The following is a 15,779-nucleotide window of genomic DNA, read 5'->3' as shown; positions in this document are numbered from 1 at the left end:
TCATGGAAAAGCTGCGAAAACAAAGTTTTTATCATATTTAAAAGCTTTTAAAAAAAAGTATTGTATAGAAAGCCTGTAAAAGCTTTGGAATACAATACTTGTAGAAGCTTTTCTATTGAATGTATATAAAAGCTTTTCTATGAACTATTTTTACAGGTTTTTTATAGTAAAGCTATATAAAGCTTATAAAAGCTGTACAAAGCTTACTATGTAAAACTTATAAAAGCTTTACTATGTAAAGCTTAAAAAAAGTTGTTATGTAAAGCTTAAAAAAGCTTTGTTATGTTAAGATTATAGAATCTTTCCAATGAAAATTTAATAAAAGCTTTTCTATTGAAAGCTTATTAATGCTTCTCTATAGTATATAGAAAACTTTTAACAGCTTTTCTATGGTATGCTTATAAAAACCTTTGGTACAGAAAGCTTATACAAGTTTTTAAAAAGTTTAAAAAAGCTTTGCTATGTAAAGCTTATAAAAGCATTGTTATGTTAAGCTTATAGAATCTTTCCTATGAACATTTTATAAAAACATTTCCATTGAAAGCTAATTAAAGCTTCTCTTTTTTATATAGACAATTTTTAACAGCTTTTCTATGGTATGCTTATAAAAGCTTTTCTATCGGTAGCATGTAAAAACTTTTCTCTGAAAAGATTATTAAAGCGTTTCTATTGAAAGCTGATAAAAGCTTTTCTATTGAAAAGCTTTCTTAAAAGCTTTTCTATAAAAGTAGTTGCTATCTTAGTAGCTTTTCTAGAGAAAAGTTTCTTCCTCAAAGCTTTTCCTTAGAAATATTTTTTATGAAAGTTTACTCTAAAAAACTTTCTAAATAAAGTTTTTAGCTTTTCACTAAAAGCTTTTCTTTAGAAAAATTTCTTCCTATTCTTAAGAAGAATAAAGAAAAGTTTATGCCTTAAAAGCTTTTTTATGGAAATATTCTTCCTAAAAACCTTTTTTGCTTTAAAAGCTTTTATATAAAATAGTTTAATTCTTAAAAGGTCTTTAAAAAAAGTTTCTCCTTTAAAGCTTTTATATAGAAAAGTTATTTTTTTAAAAAGCTTTCCTATACAAAAGATTGTTTCTTAAAAATTTTCCTATGGAAAAGTTTTTTTATTTCTATTAAATTCCTTTCATTACAAACCACTCCTCATACAACACAAAAAGCTTTCAATTCTGTAACATTTTTTTCTTCCTACAAACTAAAATCTATGAGAAAATATTAGTTTGCTTTTAAATTTAAAAGGGAAATGGAGATTTGAAAACAACAATTTAATTTTTTTCTTAAAGAAAAAAAAACTTTTAAATCAAATCGCTACAAAATTGTAGCAATTGTTTTTAGTTGTAAAGTTTGGTCTTATTATTTCTGGCTAAAACTTTTTTCTATTATTTTTTTTTTTATAAAAATTAGGTAATTGTTTTGTGGTTTTAATGCCAGTCGATTTATGTGTTGTAAATGTCACTCAATAACAATTGTATTTGTAAAAAAAAAAAAATATTGGAAAAAAGTCCAACATTTATAGTTTGTTTAAATTGTATTGATTTAAAATTATATTGGAAACTATGTTGGGTTTATGGTTTTTCTTTTTTTTTTCTTTTAACAAGTGACAATTGTTTATCAATTGTATGTCGTTTGTTTGTTATACATTTGTTGGAATAATTGTTGAAAACAAATTTTCTTTTGCTGTATTATTTTTTATTTTTTTAAGGAATTTTTTTTTAACAAATGTTTAAATTGAATAGAAAAAAGTTTAAATTGACATAGTTTGGTTGGTTGTTGTGGGATTTTGTTTAAAGAAATAATTGCTTCAATAAGAAAGATAAAGGTGGAACAAATTGTTTTACAAAGTTTTTACATTCCTACAAAATTGTTCTCTTTAAAAGCTTTTTTTTTATAGAAAAGTTTATTTTCTAAAAGTTTCTCTGAAGAAAAGTTTCTTTTTGATAAGATTTTTTTCATAGAAAGCTTTCTTATATAGAAAAGATTATTTTTCAAAACTTAAAATAAAGCTTTTTAATAAAAATGTTTTTCACAAAAGCTTCTTATAGAAAAGTTTATTTTTTATAAATTTTTCCATATAAAAGCTTTTCTATAGAAAGGTCTTTAATACCTATTCTTATTTAACATCTTTGCAAAAAAAAACTTCCTCTGTAAAAGCTTTTTTAGAAAGAAGCTTATTCTGTAAAAGCTTTTCTGTACAAAAGTTACTACTTTAAAAGCTTTTATACGGAGAAAAATAACTTCTTTAAAATATGCAAAAGCTTCTATCAATATAGATTTTTCTATATAAAGCTTTTATAAGCTTTTCTTTACAAAAGTTTAATAACTTTTCTATAAAAAAGCTTCTTCTGTTAAAACGTCTTTATAGAAAAGCTTATTTTGTAATTTTTTTAAAAAACTTCTGTAAAAGTTTTTTTTATAGAAAAGCTTCTTCTGTAAAAGCTTTTTTATAGAAAAGCTTATTCTCTTTAAACTTAGCTTTTCTTTTTAATAGGTTTTCTATACAATAGTTTCTTCTTTAAAAGCTTTCTTCACAAAAGCTTTTCTATAGAAAAGTTTCTTATTAAAAAGCTTTTTCATACAAAATCTTCTTCTGTAACAGCACTTTTATAGAAAAGCATTTTCTAATAAAAGTTTTTATAAAAAGCTTCTTTTGTAAAGCTTTTTCATAGAAAAGCTTCTTAAACTTAGCTTTCTTTTTAATAGCTTTTTTCTTTCTTTAAAAGCTTTCTTTACAAAAGTTTCGTCTTTAATAGCTTTTCTATAGAAAAGTTTTTTTATTTAAAAGCCTTTCTACACAAAAGCTTCGTCTGTAAAAGCTTTTCCATACAAAAGCTTCTTCAGTAATAGCCTTTCCATAGAAATCTTCTTCTGTAAAATCTTTTTTCTAGAAAAGCTTCTTTTGTAAAAGCTTTTTTTTACAGAAAAATTTCTCCTATAAAAACTTTCCTATACAAAAGTTACTGCTTTAAAAGCTTTTTTAATATTTCGTATAGAAAAGTCTATACAAAATGTTGTTCTTTAAAAGCTTTTCTTTACCAAAGTTTTGTCAAGTTATACAGATTTATTTAAAAGTTTTCCATAGAAAAACTAACTCTGTAAAAGCTTTTTTTAGAAACGTTTGTTCTATAAAAGTTTTTGCATTTTATGTTTAAAAGCTTTTTTCATCATAGTTTTACAATAAAAAAGCTTCTTTTGTTAAAGCTTTATTTAAAAAGGTTTATTTTTTAAAAGATTTTGTTTGGAAACATTTGTTCTATAAAAGCTTTTTCATTGAGAAGTTTCTTATATGAAAGCTGTTCCATAAAGAAAGTTATTTTTTTCAATATTTTTTATATAAATCTTCTTTTTGCCAGCCTTCTATAGAAATGTTTAGAGAAGTAGAATACTTAAAAGCTTTTATATGCATTTTTTGTTCTTAAAAACTTTTCTATAGAAAAGTTTATTTTCTTAAAAGATTTTCTATAGATACACATCAGTTTCTTAAAAAGCTTTTACAGAACAATTTCTTTTAAGAAACTTTAGGAAAGTTTCTTTGTGAGCTTTCCTTTCGAAAGGTTTCTTTTAAAGCTTTTCTTTAGAATTGTTTCAAAAGCTTCTCTTTGGCAACTCATTTCTATAAAAAGTAACCTTTTTTAACGAATTTCTATAGAAAATGTTATGTTTAAAAGCTTTTCTGTTTAAACGTTTCTAAAAGCTAAACGACTTTTAGATTTGCCTTGTAAGCACTTTTACTTTTTTTCTCATTTTAACTTCTTTAACCAAACAAAAACCAGTTAACTGCAAGTAAAAAAGGGTCTAAACTGTTCTTCTAAAAGCAGTTTTACTTTGTGAACCACATAAATTCAATTATTATTGAAAGACGAATGCAAAAAAATCAAGTCAAAGTACAGAAAATACATTAAATTGACCGTTATTACTTATACACTGAAAATAGTAGCAAAACATCTAGATAAATAAGAAAACAAGCAAAAAAAAATACTGAACTGAAACTAAAAATAAATCATTATTAAACCGGCTATAAATGGCTACAGATACCCTTATATTACTTTTGTGTAAATATATTTATTACTCTAAAGAATACAGCTTTTGTGTGAAAACGGTTTAAATGAAACATACATGCAGCTACAGACATACAGACATACATGGGAGAATCGAATAAACTGCAAAAAAAGATTTTAACTAAAATGATAAAATAAAACCAAAACATTTATAAGTATTCGTTACTTTATAACAATTGTTAAACAACAGCAACAACAACAATATTAAATAAAGAAATAAGAGTAACAATAATAATAATAGCAACAACAACAACAAAATGTGGTTTACCTTGTCGTCATAAAGACAACTTTTTGTTTAAACTTTAGTTTTTTTTTCTCCAAACAGTTTTTTTCTTTACCATTTAAGCTCTCATAAGTTAATATGATTTGTTTTGTTTTATAAATAATACAAAAGTATAAAATAAAAAACTAGAGCATTTGGCAAAAAGATTAAAGGGCTTTTAAACCAGATTTTTTATAAAAAATATTATAAAATTTGTAAAATTTTTTTCCACAAATTTCAAATTGAAAACAAAAACATTTGTTTTCAAATATTTGTGTTAATTTCGTGTTTATCTAGCTAATTTGTTTTAAATTATTTAATTAAACTAGTTTTGTTGTGAAACATTTTAGCTTTACTCTCTATAAACAAAAGACTTAAGACACAAACTTGGTTTGTTGTTTAATACAAAGTGTTAAATATTTGTTTAGATTTTAAGCAAAAAAAATTTAAAAATTAAACAAATGTCTAGAGAAAAGTGTCTTCTTAGACACTTCCCTATAGAAAGGAGTACTATTAGATACTTCCCTATAGAAAAGTGTCTTCTTCAGTTCTAGTTCAGTTCTAGTTCAGTTCTAGTTCAGTTCTAGTTCAGTTCTAGTTCAGTTCTAGTTCAGTTCTAGTTCAGTTCTAGTTCAGTTCTAGTTCAGTTCTAGTTCAGTTCTAGTTCAGTTCTAGTTCAGTTCTAGTTCAGTTCTAGTTCAGTTCTAGTTCAGTTCTAGTTCAGTTCTTTCTAGTTCAGTTCAGTTCTAGTTCAGTTCTAGTTCAGTTCTAGTTCAGTTCTAGTTCAGTTCTAGTTCAGTTCTAGTTCAGTTCTAGTTCAGTTCTAGTTCAGTTCTAGTTCAGTTCTAGTTCAGTTCTAGTTCAGTTCTAGTTCAGTTCTAGTTCAGTTCTAGTTCAGTTCTAGTTCAGTTCTAGTTCAGTTCTAGTTCAGTTCTAGTTCAGTTCTAGTTCAGTTCTAGTTCAGTTCTAGTCAGTTCTAGTTCAGTTTAGTTCAGTTCTAGTTCAGTTCTAGTTCAGTTCTAGTTCAGTTCTAGTTCAGTTCTAGTTCAGTTCTAGTTCAGTTCTAGTTCAGTTCTAGTTCAGTTCTAGTTCAGTTCTAGTTCAGTTCTAGTTCAGTTCAGTCTAGTTCAGTTCTAGTTCAGTTCTAGTTCAGTTCTAGTTCAGTTCTAGTTCAGTTCTAGTTCAGTTCTAGTTCAGTTCTAGTTCAGTTCTAGTTCAGTTCTAGTTCAGTTCTAGTTCAGTTCTAGTTCAGTTCTAGTTCAGTTCTAGTTCAGTTCTAGTTCAGTTCTAGTTCAGTTCTAGTTAGTTCTAGTTCAGTTCTAGTTCAGTTCTAGTTCAGTTCTAGTTCAGTTCTAGTTCAGTTCTAGTTCAGTTCTAGTTCAGTTCTAGTTCAGTTCTAGTTCAGTTCTAGTTCAGTTCTAGTTCAGTTCTAGTTCAGTTCTAGTTCAGTTCTAGTTCAGTTCTAGTTCAGTTCTAGTTCAGTTCTAGTTCAGTTCTAGTTCAGTTCTAGTTCAGTTCTAGTTCAGTTCTAGTTCAGTTCTAGTTCAGTTCTAGTTCAGTTCTAGTTCAGTTCTAGTTCAGTTCTAGTTCAGTTCTAGTTCAGTTCTAGTTCAGTTCTAGTTCAGTTCTAGTTCAGTTCTAGTTCAGTTCTAGTTCAGTTCTAGTTCAGTTCTAGTTCAGTTCTCGTTCAGTTCTAGTTCAGTTTCTAGTTCAGTTCTAGTTCAGTTCTAGTTCAGTTCTAGTTCAGTTCTAGTTCAGTTCTAGTCAGTAGTCAGTCTAGTTCAGTCTAGTTCAGTTCTAGGTTCAGTTCTAGTTCAGTTCTAGTTCAGTCTTAGTTCAGTTCTAGTTCGTTTCTAGTTCAGTTCTAGTTCAGTTCTAGTCAGTTCTAGTTCAGTTCTAGTTCAGTCTAGTTCAGTTCTAGTTCATTTCTAGTTCAGTTCTAGTTCAGTTCTAGTTCAGTTCTAGTTCAGTTCTAGTTCAGTTCTAGTTCAGTTCTAGTCAGTTTATAGTTCAGTCTAGTTCAGTTCTAGTTCAGTTCTAGTTCAGTTCTAGTTTCAGTTTCTAGTTCAGTTCTTAGTTCAGTTCTAGTTCAGTTCTAGTTCAGTTCTAGTTCAGTTCTAGTTCAGTTCTAGTTCAGTTCTAGTTCAGTTCTAGTTCAGTTCTAGTTCAGTTCTAGTTCAGTTCTAGTTCAGTTCTAGTTTGCAGTTCTAGTTCAGTTCTAGTTCAGTTCTAGTTCAGTTAGTTCAGTTCTAGTTCGTTCTAGTTCAGTTCTAGTTCAGTTCTAGTTCAGTTCTAGTTCAGTTCTAGTTCAGTTCTAGTTCAGTTCTAGTTCAGTTCTAGTTCAGTTCTAGTTCAGTTCTAGTTCAGTTCTAGTTCAGTTCTAGTTCAGTTCTAGTTCAGTTCTGTCTAGTTCAGTTCTAGTTCAGTTTAGTTCAGTTCTAGTTCAGTTCTAGTTCAGTTCTAGTTCAGTTCTAGTTCAGTTCTAGTTCAGTTCTAGTTCAGTTCTAGTTCAGTTCTAGTTCAGTTCTAGTTCAGTTCTAGTTCAGTTTCTAGTTCAGTTCTAGTTCAGTTTCTAGGAAGAACTAGTTTTTAGTCATTTGACTATCTATGTTTACCATTATTTAAAATTAAACATTAAGCTTCATTTGTCATAAGTTTGATTTGAAATTTTTTAAAATTAATTAAAAACTTAATTATTTGCTATTAAATTTAAACCAGAGTCAAGCAGCAAAAAATAGCATTAGAACAAAAAAAAATAAATAAACGTCTTCTATTATTATGCAGTTCAAAAATGTTGTATTTCTTTACAAACTGGTTTAAAAAAAAAAACAAATTTTTATATTGTTTTTTTTTTTCAAAAATGCTGGTAATATAAAATGACAAGAATAACGAGAATATTAAACAGAGACGACAAAAGTTCATACAGTAAACAAAACAATACAAAAAGCTATTAAAATATCTGGTATTTTTGGCGACGTCAATATAGTGAGGGTGAAATAAGAAGAAATTGGGTTAAAAATATAATAAAATAATTAATTTGAATATTCATAAAATTTTTTATTTTAATGTTTCTTCAAGAAAATTGTGAAAGTTTTGAAAGTTCAGTAGTAAAGTAATATCATATAATTAAAGCCTGGACTTTAATTATATGATATTAAGGATTATTAAGGATTTTCCTTAACAGCTGCTAATTAATATTAATCATACGCACCCAGGTACGAAAGTGATTAAATTGAATTTAATGCTAGATTTTAATAAACATTTTGTGTGTTTTTTACATATTATAATAATCTTAAAATAAAAGTTTTAATTTAATATAAAATTTAAGAAAAATGTATAGAAACAATTTAAAATTAGAAGATTTTTAAAAACAAGATTGCAAAAATTATTTACAGTTAAATTGTCTTGTGCTATTTTGCAAATTATCTGCAGTGTATTAAAAAAATCAATTAATTAAAAACAAATTATCGAAATCAAGAAAACAACATGTTAAGCCAATATTAACAAGTTTAGAACAGCATTGTTATGGAGTTTGAAGCTTCAAGTTTTTAAAAATGTTTGTTTATTTTGTCAAAATATTTTGCTTTATAAAAAATGTTAAAAAAAATATTTATTTAAAATAGAGGTTCATTATTTTATTATTTTAAAACAAATCAATCAAAATTGGGTAATACCAAAGAGAGGAATGAAAAAAATTGTGTTTTTATAATGAAGTGTTATTTTTAAACAAGAGTTTAAAGAAGACAATTGGCAAAAGGCATGCATAAAGAAGTGTCTATGAAGATACTTTTCTATAGACAAATGTTAAAAGAAGATAATTTTCCATAGAACTGAACTAGAACTGAACTAGAATTCAACTAGAACTGAACTAGAAATGAACTAGAAATGAACTAGAACTGAACTAGAACTGAACTAGAACTGAACTAGAACTGAACTAGAACTGAACTAGAACTGAACTAGAACTGAACTAGAACTGAACTAGAACTGAACTAGAACTGAACTAGAACTGAACTAGAACTGAACTAGAACTGAACTAGAACTGAACTAGAACTGAACTAGAACTGAACTAGAACTGAACTAGAACTGAACTAGAACTGAACTAGAACTGAACTAGAACTGAAATAGAACTGAACTAGAACTGAACTAGAACTGAACTAGGACTGAACTAGAACTGAACTAGAACTGAACTAGAACTGAACTAGAACTGAACTAGAACTGAACTAGAACTGAGCTAGAACTGAACTAGAACTGAACTAGAACTGAACTAGAACTGAACTAGAACTGAACTAGAACTGAACTAGAACTGAACTAGAACTGAGCTAGAACTGAACTAGAACTGAACTAGAACTGAACTAGAACTGAACTAGAACTGAACTAGAACTGAGCTAGAACTGAACTAGAACTGAACTAGAACTGAGCTAGAACTGAACTAGAACTGAACTAGAACTGAACTAGAACTAAACTAGAACTGAACTAGAACTGAACTAGAACTGAACTAGAACTGAACTAGAACTGAACTAGAACTGAGCTAGAACTGAACTAGAACTGAACTAGAACTGAACTAGAACTGAACTAGAACTGAACTAGAACTGAACTAGAACTGAACTAGAACTGGAATTGAACTAGAACTGGAACTGAACTAGAACTGAACTAGAACTGAACTAGAACTGGAACTGAACTAGAACTGAACTAGAACTGAACTAGAACTGAACTAGAACTGAACTAGAACTGAACTAGAACTGAACTAGAACTGAACTGAGTATTCTCAATTTAGTTTCTATTAAAAACGAGAATTTAAAACAGTTTTTATAAAAGATTCCTTCTGTAAGCAGCTTTTAATAGAAAAGTAGTTTCTTAAGACAGTTTCCTATAAACAATATCTTTTAAAGACAGTTCTCTATAGAAAAGTGTCTTCTTAAGCAAATTTTCGACAAAGAGAGATCTTTTTAAACAGTTTTTTAAGAAAGTATATTTGAAGGCAGTTTTCTATAGAAAAGTGTCTTCTTAAGACAGTTTTCTGTAGAAAAGTGTCTTCCCAAGGCAGTTTTCTAAAAAAACGAGTGTTTTTAGAACAGTTTTCATATAACGATTCCCAACAGGTCAGTTTTCTTTAGAAAATATCTTCTGAAAGAAGTTTTTTTTTTTTTAAATGTTTTCTCAAGATAGTTTAGAAAGTAAAGTGATTAATCAGTTTTTAGTTGAAAACTGTAACAGTTTGTATTGATTTCTTTTAAATATTTAAACACATTAATAGGTTGGGTTTTATTAACCAAAATGGGTCAAGGTTAATAAACATGTACAACACATAAACAACAACAACAACTACAACAACCAAAAAACTGGAATAAGGGCTTAAAGTTTAACGTTTTTGAAGGTATTTTGGGGAATTTAAAAAACAAATAATTAGACTTAAAAAAAACTGCTAATAAACTTGGGAATTTTAAAAAGTTTTTAATGATCTTAAGGCGGTTTTTATTAAAAATTTTTATTGATAATTTTTATTCTTTTTTCTTGCAGTTTCACAAACAAATGTCACCCCAACAATTGCAATCGATATTTCATGTCGATACCCCCGATGCCGTGCCACACTATGAAGTTGTTCAACTTTTACATCACAATACACAAGAACCAGCCTCTCAACCACACTACAGCCACAGTAATCATTATCGACGTAGAAGACGCAGTGTTGAAGCACTAATGCAAATGCAAGATCTCAAACAACAGCAACAACAACTACGCGATACACAACATGTCAAAAAGGATTTAAGTAAAAATCCCTATTATAGTGAGCTGAAAGAGAAATCAGCCAAGTCTAGAACAAGTATAAATAGTGTATTGGAGACGACGTCAACGTCATCATCATCATCGTCGGCGGCAAAGTCAGACAAAGAGATTAAAGATATTAAAGAGCATAAAGTATCGTTTAATGCGTTTGGTAAAAATTTGAATTTGACACTGAAACAGACAGAGGGTCTTTTCAAAAATGGCCAAGTGCATCGTTTACCCATGTGGTATGTGGATAATGAAATGAATGCCACACATGGTTTAAATTTACAAAAGATTGAAGATGAGGTAAGTGAAGTTTTAGTAAAAACATTTCAAATTCAAATAAAATTTAAGTTGACAGTAAGTGTCAGTGTTTGTGTGCGCTAAAAAAAACAACAAAAAATCTGTTGGCTATAAAAAAACTATTAAATATTTGTTGCTTTCTTTTGAGGTTATTTAATAGACAAATATTGGGTTTGTATAACAAACTGTCTATCTGTGTGCTTGTCCGTCCCTCCATCCGTCTATCCATGCATTTGTCCGTCCATCCGTCTTTCTCTACATATATTTATCCGTCTATCCATCTGTCCGTCCGTCCATCCATTTATTTTGTTTTTGTAATATTTTTGGCATTTTTTGCTCTATTCGTACTATTATTATAGTTTTATGATAGTTTAATTTTTTATATCTTGTCTTACTACTTTCAATTTTCTCTTACTCTCCTTTGCATCCCATTTATTCAAAATGTGTTTAATATGTTAAACCTCACTTTACATTAAAAACCTCTTTTCACTTCCTTACCCCCCCCCCCCCTTGCTCCTCCTCAAAACCAAACTTAATGAAAGCCAAATGAAAATTTCAAATTATTAAACTATTTGTATTCACTTAGTTTTGAAATACAACAAAAAACCAAACACTTTATTTTAATCAAATAAAACTTCCGCGTAACTTCCTCTCTCTCTCTATTACTCTTCCTCCACTTTTTAAATTTGCAAAAAAAAACGAACTTTTATTATCTTTCACCAATTTAAGTTTTTTTGTTTATTTATTCACTTTAAACATTTCTTTTTGGTTTTAAGCGTAACATTAATTTTATTAAAGTTTGTTTTAGTTTCTTTTAATTGCCTTGCAGTTTAAAGAGATAGAAAAAACAAAAGACTTAAGACACCTACTTTTTTTTGGGAGGGGAAAAAGTTTAAACATTTAGTTTTTGGGTTGTTAAAACATAATTATTTAGGTTATTAATTGCTCTAATAAAAAGGAAGTATTATGCAGGAAAGTTAACAGCCTTAAGGCAGTTTTTTTTTAAGTAAAATCTGTTTTTAAATGAAAGCAGTTTTTTTATTTCTATTACAAAAATAACTTTTCAACATTATTTTTTATGGAAAAACTATCTATTCAAAGCTGTTTTCTATGGAAAAGAGTCTTAATAAGCAGTTTTCTCTACAAAAAGTTTCTTTACAAAGCAGTTTTCTATACAAAATAGTCTTAATAAAGCAGTTCCTTATAGAAAATGTCTTGTTAAAGAAAGACTGCTACACAAAGGAAACTTATCAAGGCAGTTTTCTATACAAAAAGTTTCTTTACATATCAGTTTTCTATTTAAGACTGTTAACAAAGCAGTTTTCTATAAAAAATTGTCTTCTTATCAAAGCAGTTTTCTGTACAAGAGTCTCAATAAAGCAGTTCTCTATATAATAGTCTTAACAAAGCAGTTTTCTATACAAAATGCTTCTTAACAAAGCAGTTTTCTATAGAAAAGTGTCCTAACAAAACAGTTTTCTATATAAGAGTATTAACAAAGCAGTTTTCTATAGAAAAAGTTTCTTAACAAAGCAGTTTTCTATACAAAAGAGTATTAATAATGCAGTTTTCTATAGAAAAGTGTCTTAACAAAACAGTTTTCTATACAAAAGTGTCTTAATAAAGCAGTTTTCTAAAAAAGAGTTATAATAAAGCAGTTTTTTATAGAAAAGTGTCTCATCAAAGCAGTTTTCTATACAAAGTTTCTTAACAAAGCAGTTTTCTACACAAAACAGTTTTCTAAACAAGAGTCTTAACGAAGCAGTTTTCTATAGAAAAGTATCTTAACAAAACAGTTTTCTATACAAAAGTGTCTTAATAAAGCAGTTTTCTAAAAAAGAGTTATAATAAAGCAGTTTTTATAGAAAAGTGTCTCATCAAAGCAGTTTTCTATATAAAAGAGTCTTAATAAAGCAGTTTTCTATAGAAAAGTGCCCTAACAAAACAGTTTTCTATACAAGAGTCTTAGCAGTTTTCTATAGAAAAGTGTCTTAACAACGCAGTTTTCTATACAAAGTATCTTAACAAAGCAGTTTTCTATAGAAAAGTGTCCTAACAAAACAGTTTTCTATATAAGAGTCTTAACAAAGCAGTTTTCTATAGAAAAAGTTTCTTAACAAAGCAGTTTTCTATAGAAGAGTGTCTTAACAAAGCAGTTTTCTATACAAAAAGTTTCTTAACAAAACAGTTTTCTGTACAAGAGTCTTAACAAAGCAGTTTTCTATACAAAAAGTTTCTTAACAAAACAGTTTTCTATACAAGAGTCTTAACAAAACATGTTTCTATACAAGAGTCTTAACAAAGCAGTTTTCTATACAAAAGAGTCTTAATAAAGCAGTTTTCTATAAAAAAAAGTACCTTTTTAAGCAGTTTTCTATACAAAAGACTACTAACAAAACAGTTTTCTACACAAAATTGTCTTTTCGTTGTAGTTTTCTATAGAAAAATGTCTTTTCATAACAGTTTCTTATAGAAGTGTCTTTTCAATGCAGTTTTTTATAGAAAAATTTCTTTTCAAAGCTGTTTTCTATGGAAAAGTGTTTCATCAAAGCAGTTTTATATAGAAATTTTCTATTTTCAAAGCCGTTTTCTATACAAAATTGTTTTCACGAAGCAGTTTTCTATACAAAATTGTCTTTTCGAAGCAGTTTTCTATAGAAAAATGTCTTTTCATAACAGTTTTTTATTGAAGTGTCTTTTCAATGCAGTTTTTTATAGACAAATTTCTTTTCAAAGCAGTTTTCTATGGAAAAGTGTTTTATCAAAGGAGTATTATATAGAAATTTTCTGTTTTTAAAGCAGTTTTTCACACAAAATTGTTTGACGAAGCTGTTTTCTATAGGAAAGTATCTCTCAACTCAGTTTTCACAGCAAAGAATTTCTCAAATCAGTTTTGTAAAAAATAGTGTCTTCTTAAAGCAGTTTTGTATACAAAAATTTTACAAAGCTGTTTTGTATACAAAACTCTTTTCTCAAAACAGTTTTCTATAGAAAAGTGTTACTAAAAACAACCTCTTCTACAAAAGTGTCTTCTTCAAACAGTTTTCTAGTGTCTTCTTAGAGCAGTTTTCAATAAAACAAGTGTTTGCTAAAGCAGTTTTTCTAACAGAAGTAATAACTTAATATTTTTCTATAGAAAAAATCTTCTCTACTGCAACTATTTTCTTTGAAACTGTTTCTTTTTTAAGCAGTTTTCTATAGAAATTGTCTACTTAAGGCAGTTTTCTATAAATTAATGTCTTATTAAGGTAGTTTTCTATATAAACAAACTTCTGAAGGCAGTTTTCTATAGATAAGTGTTTTTGTTAAGGCAGTTTTCTATAGATAAGTGTTTTGTTAAGGCAGTTTCTTACGAAAAGTGTAATATTAAAGCAGTTTCTTATAGAAATGGTTTACTTAAGACAGTTTTTTAGACGTTATCTTCTTAAGACAGCTTTTAATGGAAAAGTGTCTTGTTGGGTCAGTTTTCTATGGAATAGTGTTTTGTTAAGGCTGTTTTCTACAGTGTTAAAGCAGTTTTTTGTAGAACTGCTCTATATGAAGCAATTTTTTATAGAAATTATTTGTATAAGGCAGTTTTTTTTATAGAAATGTATTTTGTTAGTATAGCTTTCCCGAGGGAAGTGTCTTGTTAAGACAGTTTTCTTTAGAAATTGTCTTTTAAGACAGTTTTCTTTAGATTAGTGTTTTACTAAGGCAGTTTTCTATAGAAATAGTCTTCTAAAGACAGTTTTCTATACAAACGAGTGTTTTAAGGCAGTCTTCTACATCAATAGTCTTATTAAGGCAGTTTTCTATAGAAAAGTGTCTTGTTAAGGCAGTTTTTCAAAGAAATAGTATTCTTAAAGCAGTTTTCTATGGATAAGTGTATTTTCGTAGCAGTTTTTTTATACAAAACTGTCATTACAAAGCAGTTTTTAAAGAAAAATATTTCTCAAACAAGTTTTTATGGAAAGCTGTAACGCAAAACAATTTTCTATAAAATGTATCTTTCCATAACAGTTTTTTTTTAAAGAAAAGTCTTTGTCAGAGCAGTTTTCTGTCAGAAATTGTTTTTCTTTAACCAATTTTCCATATAAAAGTGTCCTTTTTTTAAGGCAGTTATCTTTTTAAGAATGTTTCCTGAAAAGTGTTTTGTTTTCAATAGAAATTGTCTTCTCAGTGCAGTTTTGTATAGAAATGTGTCTTGTTCGGTCAGTTTTCTATAATAAGTGTCTTGTTAAAGAAGTTTTCTATGGGAAAGTGTTTTCCAAGGACAGTTTTCTATAAAAATGTGTCTTTTTAAGGCAGTTTTCTGTAGAAAAAGTGTCGTCTTCTGACAGTTTTCTATAGAATGTTTCTTTTAAGGATGTTTTCTACAGAAAAGTGACTTATTAAGGCAGTTTTCTACAGAAAAGTGACTTATTAAGGCAGTTTTCTACAGATATGTTTCTTATGAAGGCAGCTTTCTATTGAAAACAATCTTGTTTCTCTAAAGTGTCTTGTAAAGAAAATTTACAGAAAAGTGTTTTGTTAAAGCAGTTTTTTATACACAAGTTTCTATAAGTTCTTATTAGAAAAGTGTTTTGTTAAGGCAGTTTTCTGTAGAAAAAGTGTCTTCTTCTGACAGTTTTCTATAGAAATGTGTTTTGCTAAAGCAGTTTTCTATAGAATGTTTCTTTTAAGACAGTTTTCAATAGAAAACTGACTGAATAAGGCAGTTTTCTACAGAAAAGTGACTTATTAAGGCAGTTTTCTATAGATTAGTTTCTTATGAAGGCAGCTTTCTATTGAAAACCATCTTGTTTCTCTAAAAAGTGTCTTGTAAAGAAAATATGAAAGAAAATTTACAGAAAAGTGTTTTGTTAAAGCAGTTTTTTATACATAAGTTTCTATCGGTTTTGATTAGGAAAGTGTCTTTTTAAAGCAGTTTTTTTATAGAAAATGAATTTCTATAGAAAGTATCTTTAGAAAGCAAATATTCTGTAGAAAATTTTCTTCTGGAGATAGTTTTTTATAAAAACTGTTTTCTTAAGGCAGTTTTTTTATATTGAAATATTTATAATATTATTTTTTTTTCTGTCAAAAATGTTTAAACAATAAAATGAAAAACAGTTAAAGATTTATAACCTCTAAAGAAATAAAAACTGGGTCATTTCAATGTAATAAACAAATTTCAACAGTAAACTTAGGAAAAAAATCCAAAGTAAAAAAACTATTTTTTAAAGAACTTTTAATACTTTTAACACCACACTACAATTGTTGTTGTTGTTTTTTTTTGCGACACCATTTTTTTCGGGGTTTCTATGCTAGACAAACCTTAATTTAAATACCTACTTCCATGTTATAATTCACACCAGAAAAACACAAAATGGTTTATTACAATTTGTTAACTTTATGAAGGTAATAATA

At 27.7% G+C, this 15,779-nt stretch overlaps 1 protein-coding gene across 1 annotated transcript in view; it reads left to right on the top strand.

Annotated features, from left to right (window-relative positions):
- LOC119601791 overlaps positions 1–15,779 on the top strand; it is a 163,700-nt gene that overhangs the window by 37,048 nt on the left and 110,873 nt on the right. The window contains 1 exon segment of the mRNA XM_037952935.1: positions 9,837–10,391. Coding sequence (XP_037808863.1) covers positions 9,837–10,391 — 555 coding nt within the window.

The sequence above is a fragment of the Lucilia sericata genome, unplaced genomic scaffold, assembly GCF_015586225.1.
Source record: "Lucilia sericata isolate MDLA Ls3-8-SP2 unplaced genomic scaffold, ASM1558622v1 Contig000191F_arrow, whole genome shotgun sequence".
In the NCBI taxonomy this organism is placed as follows: Eukaryota; Metazoa; Arthropoda; class Insecta; order Diptera; family Calliphoridae; genus Lucilia; species Lucilia sericata.
The sequence above is the reverse complement of the archived record's forward strand: the minus strand, read 5'-3'. Positions and strand labels throughout refer to the sequence as shown.